Below are 10,639 nucleotides of genomic sequence, written 5' to 3' on the forward strand. Positions count from 1 at the left end.
TTTAAAAAAAAATGTATGCGTGAAACGTAAACTAATTATAATTTATTTTTTGTTGCGGAAAAAGATCTACCGACTTAAATTGTCTGTGATTTGATTATGGTTGTTGACTGTTTGTGCTGGACCCGCCAGTCTGCAATCTTTTAGACTTTTTCTTTATAATTATGATTCATTAGGATCATATTTCGCTTACAATTTTAATGTTAGGTGTTTAAGTGTATAATTGCCGTTTTATAAATAAACAATTACATAAAGTAATAATTGCTATTTCCCGGACACATCTCTTTTCCTTGTACATTATTGTTCTAGTTCAGCATTAAAGGGAATTCCATTTTGTATACGTCAGAGGGTGACTAATGGTTTCTAACTGAATTTCGTGTAGTGTGTTTGGCAGTATAAGTCTCTACCACAGATTTCTTTGCAATTTATCATATCGGCAATTTCATACTTAACTCGCCCATATAAATTAAATTATACAAAATGAGTCAATCAACAAAAAGTGGTTTGGTATGTTATATAATTTGAGTATGCATTATTATAAAAAATGGAACTGTTTGGAAACAACATCAATTATGAAGTACTGGGATGTATTTGTGTGTACGAATTCGAATAGTTTTTATTTTCAATATCTTTCCAATGAATTGACGTATTTTCATATAAAGTATTGGTACATTGTAATATCGTGTATTTTAGTAAATAAACTACTCTGTTCATAACCGAGGTATCATTTAATTACTATTAAATTAAAAAACTTTTGTAGTTAGTATTTTATTTATTAAGTATTAAATACTGAGATGTAGAAAACATTTGTTCTAAGATATAGAATTTCTTACTTTAACAAGGCACCATTACACATTTTTTACATTTAATATAAAATGAATATTATTAAAAATACAAATCAAAAGTTAATCCTCTCTTAATTCCATGAACACAAATGTTAGTTCAGTATAATGTATTAATATGGCATTAATGTACTTAGGTACTAGTACCTATCGAAGTCTTAAGCCATGTTCTTGTACTTTGTGAAAAGATTGTACAAAACACGTAGAGTAGATTTCAGGTCGAGATTGACAATATCTGAAAAAAAAAACAAATAAGTAAAAAAATAGCACATTCACATTCGAATATGTCACAAAATTTTTATAAACAATTTACCTTCTGGTCTCGCCTTAGGTTTAGCAAGACCAACATCCTGCATCAACTCAAATACAAAAGAGACATTGTGGACTTTCTGATCAAAGTCCTGAGGAGTAAGGTAAAAGTCATACAATGGTACAAAGAACCCTTCCAGAAGTCCCATGAGAAGACACAAGTAGACGCCATCATGAAACTGAGTATCCAGGTCTGTGACTTCGAGATTCACCTTGGTGAGATGCTTGTTCACAAAGGTAATAAGTGACTAGAAAGAAAACAAATATATCAACCATTGTAATCTCGGACGGGACCTCTGCGTGACAGTCCAGGATCGTAACCGTTCGGCCACGGAGGCAGTTGTTTTGTGTGCATAAAGTTGCTAGATGAGATACTTAAAATCTTGAAACACATTATTCATTCTTCTTTCCATTTTATTATGTTTGACAAGGGTATTACAAAGTTTTATAAAATGACACATCTTAGTGTCATGATGAGTCATTGTAACAAAGTTACCTTTTTAACAACTTGGAGTTTATCAGGAGCATGATCAAAAAGAGCATCAAATGCATCTCTCTCACATTTCATCCCAAGATCATCGTAAGTTGTAGTTATATCTTCAATGTATGTCCTGAAATATTGAAGAACATATTAATTCTTAGATTTCGCGATTATTACATATAGGAAATGAAACTATTTTTCCGGATTAAATCGCGAAATCATGGTCACGATTGTGAAGTTATCAACCAGTTATGTTGAATATTAATGCACACCAGTTATGTCTAATATTTTTCAGTATAGTTACAAAAGGTACTAATTAAATACCTTATTTTTACCACACGCAAAATAGGCGCCATGACGTCGAGTTGCGGACACTAGCCCGTTACACCAAGTACCAAGTACCTTATTTTTAAAATTTTCTAAAGAGCACCCCAATTTTATTAATTAATAATGGAAATTAGAATAAATTAAAAACATTAATTAGTACTGCAGTCTTATGTGTGCTTGGGATGTTCATCTAAAGGACATACTAACAGTTCTAGCTACCTTCTCAGCTACCTTGGGAAAATTTTTGGTACATGGCGTTTGCGACAGTAATCATCTGGCAGGGAACTTCAGCATATAAAGCAAGTTCTACATGCGAATAAGATTCCATGCCAGACGCCGCGTGAAATCACCAACAGATGAGCAAAGACCTGCCACTTTACCTTATGTGAGAGGTGTTACAGACAAGATCAAATAAGTCATCAGGCGTGCGTCCTAACCTAATTCAAACCCCTGAGGAAGATTTCTCACTTCCTGAGACTGCGAGTGCAATCTCTCTTGTATTGGACAAACGAAGCGAAATATTTGTACCCGCGTCAAAGAACGCATAGCTTATGTCAACATTATCGCGTAAACAAGTCTGCAGCCGGCAAGCATGTTATGCATAAACCTACACATTCAGTTAAGTTTGACAAACTCCAGGTCCTTGCAAAAAAAGTCTGTTATTTACCCAGGATGCTGCGAAAGACCATTGAAATAAAAAACATCCTAATTTCAACAGGGAAGATGGTTTCTCTATACCACCAGTTTGGGATCCAGTATTTCCTGTGACTAAAAATCCCAGACAAGACTGCAGTACTAATTAATATGTTTTTAATTTATTCTAATTTCCATTATTAATTATAATAAATTTAATTTCACAAAAATTCATATTGTTGAAATAAAATACTTTGTAAAACATATATGTAGTGTAAATTGGAATATATTTTGAAAATTTTTAAATTAAATTTTTTAATTAGACATTAGTCTAACTAACGTAACTAAAACAAAAGAAAATAAAGAAAAATATGGTGATTTGCATTAACATTAGACATATCTCTTTGATGATTTTACCACCTCGGTCAACCGTGACCATGATACGCGATTTAATTCCAGAAAAATAGTTTCATTTCCTGTTGAAGGACATTCTCTAGGACAAAAATCTGGGTCTAATTTTAATTACATACAAATATGAAAACTTCATTTACCGATGAGAAAGTTGATTAGGAGCGTCCTTTTTCACAACCACGACATTCACACTAACATTTTCAGGCAAGCGTACAGGCGCGCGGAAGTGCCGTGCCAGTGCTACTAATAAGTGCAGAATTGACACCACATTCTTAGAGTGAACAGAATCCACACTCCATTTCTGGGCAGGCTTTGTAGTGCCATACAGTACCTACAAAATTTAAATAAAAATTATAACTAAATATCAACTATATGCTAATAAGTGCAACTTAGTATAAAAGCAATTTCTGAGAATAGTTGTTGAACAAGCAAGAGTGATTAAATCACTCTCAAATATTCCTTATTTGATGGAGCTAGAACTATTGACATACAGTTACATCCTTACAAAAGTACTGAAATACAATAAAACAAACCACATAATACTAAAAAACAGTTAGTTTTATAAAATAGTTCTACAGTTTTGACTAGTTACTTACATGCAGAAATGTTATTTTACTTACTCTGTTGACAGCCCTTAAGACTACAGCAAGCTTTTGACGCTGCCCTTCCTCTGACTGTGTCACCTCTGGCACATCTAACTTGTTCTCAGTCAACTTCTCCAGCAGTTTCTGCAAAACCTGCCCATCATAAAGATCCTCGCTGATATCTTTAACAATGATCCTCTGTTGTGCCAGCTCATCATTGATCCAGTCAATCAATACTTGAATCAGTTCTTTCACTCTAGGGTCCTCCAAAGAACGAGGTTCTATGATAGCCCGTTCTTCATTATCATCTGAAATTTTTTATAAATGTTACCAAAAATCCATTTCTGGACCTTCATGAAATATGTAGGTAGTACTAACAAGAAGCAGACTTACGTAAACTGTAATCTTCTGGTGGGAACTCGGGTGCAGTGGGACTGCCAGGTGAGTCTATTGCATACTTGCCTTCCGCTTGCACATCTTGTACTAGAATCAAAATAGAGACAGATTGTACTAAAATAAATTATGGACTAAAGAAATTGTCATTACAGTGACCTCAAAGCCAAGTATGACTATGAATATCATTTCTAATCAAGTCAAATTTTGTTTGAATATGGCTCCACTGTTTTATGTGAAGAATCCACTAATGTTAGGGTTGGAAGACCAAGTACTAACTTGACACAGATTGATGGTTTTTGAGAGGTTTTTGCAGTTATTAAGCTGTGATGAAGTAAATATACAAATTGGCAGTTATTTAAAGGTTTTGTGTAGGTTCAAGTGATTCTTTGCTTAGTATTCATTAGTTGGAATAAAATATGATCAGTATAAAGCAATTAATTGCTGGTTGTAATTTTGTGTTGTAAGTCTTAGAAATTTATACAAAGTAAATATTAGTGCACAGTGGGCATTGACCAGGAAATGAGCTCATTTGCTTCACTGACGCAGTTGTACTTCTTGTAATGTTACAGGATTGGAGGAATTGAATTTTATTTCAAATATATGATGTGTCAATTAAACTTTGCGTATTTTTACAATATATATCAATTTAAAATTACTGCCAATTTTTCTTCAAACACAAACACTTATTAGGTTATAGATGTGTTAACATACTTAATAAAATTTTGCCAAAATTACAATTATGTGTGTGGCAGCAAATGAGCAAAATAATTACTACTGATTGGGAGGGGAATGTTTTGAGAAAATTATTAAAATGGGAAACTTATTTAGAGGCAGTCAAAAATAAATGTTCTAGGAAATCTTCCTCAATCCACATTCGCAAAGAGAAAAAAAACTGGAGGGCAAACATGTCCAATCTAAGCCAGATAATCATTGCTATAAATGTGCAAGGTTGTTGGTGTGGCTTTGTGTGTCTAAAAGAAAAAGGTGGCGTTAAAATAATAGTGATATTAATAGCTCTGGTGTAACATCCGTACGTTGGAGAAACAGGTAAAATAGGTCAATGGGCAACCAGATGAAGTAATACTCGTGAGTTCATGGCTTCAATATCCGCCCACGCTGTTTCGCGGCACAAATGTGCACTGAAAGAAGCTATACAACCACTTACCTTCCTTTATCCGCTTCTTACGGCCAATGGTGCCGATTTTATCCCAAAAAGACTCTTCCTTCTCTTCCTTTTTAGGCAAAACGGGTGTACGGGGTGACTTTGGGCGTGGAGAAGACATATCGCTTGGATGACTTTTCGAAAAACAAAGAAAAAATTATTTATAAACACCTTATAGCCAACATTCAAAATGTTAAATTAATAAATAAAACAGAAAATTAACAAAATAATAAAATCGAAATGCAAGTCGATCGCACCAAGTATTTTTATCTTCCAAGTGATGAACCATAAACAATTTTTGTAAACAACTGTCAAGTCAAATGTGCGTCATACATTACACGTTGAGCTTACCGTACCGGATAATATTCAGTCCATACAGCGTAGAATGGCGGTATTTGTAGTTAGTTTTTTCACAAATTAGTTTTTAGAAGTATTATTACGTTTTGAGTTTCTTAAGGCCGTATTCCAGAACTCTACTCAATGCTCAAGTCAGGATTTGAATATGGTTTAAAGCACTCGAAATCATACGCAAGTCCCTGCCATTAGTGTCGTATTTCCATTGCTTGAAATCATACTCATATCCTGACTTGAGCATTGAGTAGAGTTCTGGAATACGACCCTTAATTACTTGTAGCTTGTTTAAGCTGATGGCTCTATAGCCAATGCTCAACAAATAAATAAATAGTAATACTGCATTTACACTATCATGCTCGCTATTCGCATCGCCACTCGTCGATACAATCGACGAAACGTTCGTGTCGAGTGGTTGACGCGAAATACAGTTCCCACATTTGAGTGATGTTCCATTAATTTTCAAACTCTCGCACACGAAAATGAAGGATTTGGAGGCTGCAGCGGCGTGCGCATTCCGTTTATGGAGTTTTAAAAAAAGGAAAAAAATAACTCCTCCACCGTGGACGTAAACGCGACGCGACGAGAACTTGTCATCGCACTATGATCGTCCAAATACCTGCTTATGTAGTAGTTTTAACTAAACATTTTGTAACGTCTCATGCTCTAAGGGTCGTATTCTTGAACTCTACTCAATGCTCAAGTCAGGACTTGAGTATGATTCAAAGCACTAGAAATCATACTCAAGTCCTTGCCATTAGGGTCGTATTTCCAGTGCTTCAAATCATACTCAAGGCTGTTCAAATCCTGACTTGAACATTGAGTACAGTTCTGGAATACGATCCTTAAAGTTGAGCGTGAGAACTCGTGTTATGTATTTGTATAAACAACAAATTTACTATTTCCAGATGCTTATAAATGCCTACTCACTTAAGTTCGTTACATGCAAACTATGAAGAACATGTTTTAAGTAATGCTCCATGAGAATGCTGGAGAGTTTTCAAATTTTTGTAGAGTGTCACCAATTGATTTTAATTATTTGCTGAGTGAAATTGAACAATTTTTTTTTAATTTATTAAGGTTTTGGCAAAGCCATCAGCCTAAACATGAAGTTTAATTATGTTTCTGTAAATATGGCCGCCACAAAGAGGATAGGCAATTTGAGGCGGCGTGCTTGGATTGACTCGGGATTCCTTAAAACGGGCCGCTACGGGTATTCTAGTTCGAGATTCGTATAATTTCGCGTTTTAATCTGCGATTAAGGCACAATAGCACTATCTTATTCCACTTTAAACTAGATTTCACAAAATAATTGAAAGTCAAAATAAAAACTTAACTTTTCCCTCCAAATGGTCCTTTCAATTATTTTGTGGAATCTAGTTTAAAATGGAATAGGATAGTGCTATTGTGCCTTAATCGAAGATTAAAACGCGAAATTATACGAATCTCGAACTAAAATACCCGTATCGGCCCGTTTTAAGGAATCCCGAGTCAATCCAAGCACGCCGCCTCAAATTGCCTATCCTCTTTGTGGCGAGGTGGCGGCCATATTTACAGAAACATAATTAAACTTCATGTTTAGGCTGATGGCTTTGCCAAAACCGAACCGAAATGAACCGCTCACGACGCGATCGCACGAGTGGCGATGTCGCGACGCGAATAGCGATTACTAATATTAAAACTAGTCTTACGGCCAACACAACAAATGACCATGGGATTAGCACACACAATAACGCTATGCTTATCGTATTGAGTTCGTTCAGTAAGGTATGATGCGACAAGGGGCGGCGATCAATATTCGAATATCTCTATGGTTTGCAATTATTTATCTGTGGATATAGTAAGACCGATTACTTCGAATCGAAATGAAAATGTCAAGCAAACAAAACGAGGCTTCGCTTCGCAATCAACAAGTGTTTTTGTAAAATTAATGTAACTTTTTGTATTAGGTATCAATTAAACTGACAGTATTTATTTTTTCACTTAGATCTATAACGGTAAGTCTGCCAATCTGTACAGCGGAAACGCTCATTACGCGACTGACCATCTGCGTTAAATGCTTGGTAGGATCACGCCTAAAAATAGATCCCAAGATTGTATTGCATCACATAAGCGCACGTCGAAACATACAACAGCTTTAAATGACTTTTTGTTTACTCTGATACTTTTTAGATATAAAAAATGGAAAAAAACTCGAATCCTCCTCCATATGGGTGGAACAATGGTCACACCCTGCAACCACCTCCGGCAGCTCCCCCAAGCTACTCGCAAGCCGTCGGTGGAGTGGGTCCCTCTAGTCCTTACACGCCACAGTATCCCCCATGTAAGTATCTGTGCATAAAATGTCTATATGTAAATAACTTCTCTAATCAATCTTAAAAAATAAACTAAGTTACTTAACTAAACTAGGCTCTGTCAGGGTCAACCTGCCATTTTTAAGAATATAAATTATTTTTAATCAATTTTATATGACGCACTAAACATGTTACAGATATCTATCTGCTGCTGTTTATTTGAAATTATTATGTTTGTAGCCTTGATTTCAAGGTCAAGTAATTTAAAACCTCTCTAAATTCTTACCTATTAAATGTGACTTAGTAGAATATACCTCCACAGGAGGTTTTCAATGAAGATTCTGAATTTAACAATTGACTCATGCATGACCTCGGTTAGTAAACAAGTGACCCAAATTCAACAATAACTTTAGACAAGTTTTGTACAAAGATAAACATATATTGAAACTGACACAATTTTTATGGTGTAGCTTAAAAAGTTATGGAATTGGTTGTAAGTTGTGTCTTTTGACCTCAATTTAATATCCAACTGTCCATTTTAGTACTTATGTTTAGTTGAATTAAATTGTTTTTACTATATAATTTTGTCCATAAACATTCAATCATGGAATATATCTACAGTGGTTAAATTGTTTAAACTTGAGCTTGTATACACCAAACCATTTAAATTCAAGTAAAGGCATTATATAATGGAATTATAGAAAGGGTTATTTATAGTGCAATAAATAATTGCAAATCAATCACATAATCCATAAATAACTCAAAAATCCTTTCACAAATTTGAATTGAATTGGTAATTCAATTGTACACCCGTGCATAAACTATGATTAAATATCTTGAAATACTTAGTTATCACTTCTCAACGACATTGCTAGTAGTTTTACACTATTACTGTATTTATATTTTTTGTAATCTGAAATGTACAGGATACTTTCCAATAAAATGCATTCACAGAAGTAATTTTTTTATTTTATAAGGCATACCAAACCAGATTTAAAGTTTGAACTATTCTAGGCTTAAGATATTTTTTAAAAGTCAACATCTCAGTCAAGTCCTATGTCGGCTGACTGTTAGACAATTTATGCAATAACAAATAGCAAGCTCTCCTTACATTGATATATGGTAAATTCAGACACATGAGGACATATCTTAGGATACATACATCAGTGTTCACTTATGAATTTAATTAGGATCGGATTATGGTTGGAAAAAGGCATTTTTAGACTAGGCCTCATTTATTATGTTTCTTCTTGGTTTTCAGCTGCCGGGCCTGCAATCGTGACAACTGTGGTACCAGTGGGCCCTCATCCAACGCATATGATATGCCCTAGTTGCCATGCTGAAATTAATACAGCCACTACAACTAAGCCAGGCGCTATTGCTTATATATCATCAATTATTTTGTGCGGCATTGGGTAAAATATTTTAAAATTTTTCAGAATTATTTAATGTTAACATATTTTTTATGCAAAAATTGTAACTCAGAGACTGGATTTTCAACATAATTTCAAAATTAGAAACACTGCACCATCCCTGAGAGGTCACAAATATGAATAATATAACAACAAGTCATGGTGCAAGGATTATCTTTTCAGTAAACTCACTTGATGATTCACAAAACCTCAATACAAGCCACTACCAATAAACAAATGCCGCATAAAGTGGCTTTGAATAGTCGAAACTCCTAACAAATGTGACATTGAAACAAGCACTGTGCAACCTCTCAAAACACACTCACCTATTTCACAAATTGATTTCCATTTAAAAAAATATGACTTCAATGGTATCCTAGTCTTATTTTGCTCTAAAATTTTAGAGTGATTATTTCATTTCTGAAATCCAAGACTAAATTTCAAAATATGAATATGGGAGATGGATTTCACTAATTTACAGACTGGTGCTCAAGTTACATGGTTGTGTGGTTGAGGCACCATAGTGTCAGTAATAAATACGATTTGACAGACTGGTGCTCATGTTACATGGCTGTGTGGTTGAAGCAGCATAGTAAAAACAGCCCATTTAGTGTTTATTTCAAGTAAATAGTACAAGGAATTCATTTGAGGCAAGGTTATTGATTTGTTTATTTAAAAAAAACTTGTTGCAGATGTTTTCTTGGTTGCTGCCTAATCCCTTGCTGCATAAACAGCTGCATGGATATCCACCACAAATGTCCCAACTGCAACGCATACCTTGGCTGTTACCGCAGGCACCGATAAAACAAATGCTTATACTTAATACAAGTAAGCTATGAGAAACCAAGTGTCAAACAAAAGCAAATTAGAGATAAGCTTCATAAATAATATTACAATAAAAAATGTTTTGTTTGTGTTGGTATTTGATAACTAATGCAGGTCTATACAAATGCCATTAGACATACTACACTACTTTGTTTAGTATAGACGCTTCCCTTAGGAGTGACTCTGCAAACATCACCTGACCCTGTACAATGATCTGAATCATGAATCTACTGATATGTATCTGTCTATATCTAGTGAATGTCTAAGGTAATGGAATTTGCAACCAGTGATTTTGAATGCAATTGTTATTATCGCATATGGGATAAGAGATAATTATATATTATACAACTTGATAAAGATTATACAATTTTATACTCTGAAAGATCTGAAATCACAATCATATTGTAAGATATTTTTTTATTTAATATATTTATACATGATTTACATTATTATTCTGTAAGTGATTCTTTTAAATGATGTTATTAATATTAAAGGTAATAAGCTTCTTATACTCTATTGTGTGAGGAGTATTGTAATAAAATCTTATAAAAATTTATTAAAAAAAAATATGTTATATGTATTGCGTAATGCATGTTTGGCATTATTTAATTTTAG

General features: G+C 34.1%; 2 protein-coding genes across 2 annotated transcripts; one reads left to right on the forward strand and one right to left on the reverse strand.

Annotated features, from left to right (window-relative positions):
• Positions 1 to 856: 856 nt before the first annotated feature.
• LOC113237782 (beta-parvin) lies at positions 857 to 5,517 on the reverse strand. The gene is made up of 8 exons (XM_026474478.1): positions 5,400 to 5,517; positions 5,146 to 5,276; positions 3,978 to 4,067; positions 3,621 to 3,892; positions 3,141 to 3,331; positions 1,645 to 1,759; positions 1,153 to 1,396; positions 857 to 1,074 (listed from the first exon to the last, which is right to left on the reverse strand). The coding sequence occupies exons 1-8, from the start codon at positions 5,429 to 5,431 to the stop codon at positions 998 to 1,000; spliced, it is 1,152 nt and encodes a 383-aa protein (XP_026330263.1). The 5' UTR covers positions 5,432 to 5,517; the 3' UTR covers positions 857 to 997.
• Positions 5,518 to 7,665: 2,148 nt separating this feature from the next.
• On the forward strand, positions 7,666 to 10,414 carry LOC113238123 (lipopolysaccharide-induced tumor necrosis factor-alpha factor homolog). Its single transcript, XM_026474897.1, has 3 exons — positions 7,666 to 7,816; positions 9,049 to 9,202; positions 9,892 to 10,414. Exons 1-3 carry the CDS (start codon positions 7,675 to 7,677, stop codon positions 10,001 to 10,003), a joined length of 408 nt encoding a protein of 135 aa, XP_026330682.1. The 5' UTR covers positions 7,666 to 7,674; the 3' UTR covers positions 10,004 to 10,414.
• Positions 10,415 to 10,639: the final 225 nt, after the last annotated feature.

This window comes from Hyposmocoma kahamanoa, unplaced genomic scaffold (assembly GCF_003589595.1).
Source record: "Hyposmocoma kahamanoa isolate Upper Pololo Valley unplaced genomic scaffold, ASM358959v1 100021, whole genome shotgun sequence".
Lineage (NCBI taxonomy): Eukaryota > Metazoa > Arthropoda > Insecta > Lepidoptera > Cosmopterigidae > Hyposmocoma > Hyposmocoma kahamanoa.

What these genes read in the sequence shown, in the direction of transcription:
- LOC113237782 (XM_026474478.1), bottom strand. Translation starts at nt 5,431, where the DNA reads ATGGTTCATCACTTGGAAGATAAAAATACTTG. An exon ending in TTGGAAGATAAAAATACTTG is followed by an intron (nt 5,277 to 5,399) that starts GTGCGATCGACT and finishes TTTTTCGAAAAG; the next exon opens with TCATCCAAGCGATATGTCTT. An exon ending in ACCTAAGGCGAGACCAGAAG is followed by an intron (nt 1,075 to 1,152) that starts GTAAATTGTTTA and finishes TTTTTTTTTCAG; the next exon opens with ATATTGTCAATCTCGACCTG.
- LOC113238123 (XM_026474897.1), top strand. Translation starts at nt 7,675, where the DNA reads ATGGAAAAAAACTCGAATCCTCCTCCATATGGGTGGAACAATGGTCAC. An exon ending in CACGCCACAGTATCCCCCAT is followed by an intron (nt 7,817 to 9,048) that starts GTAAGTATCTGT and finishes CTTGGTTTTCAG; the next exon opens with CTGCCGGGCCTGCAATCGTG. An exon ending in ATTATTTTGTGCGGCATTGG is followed by an intron (nt 9,203 to 9,891) that starts GTAAAATATTTT and finishes AACTTGTTGCAG; the next exon opens with ATGTTTTCTTGGTTGCTGCC.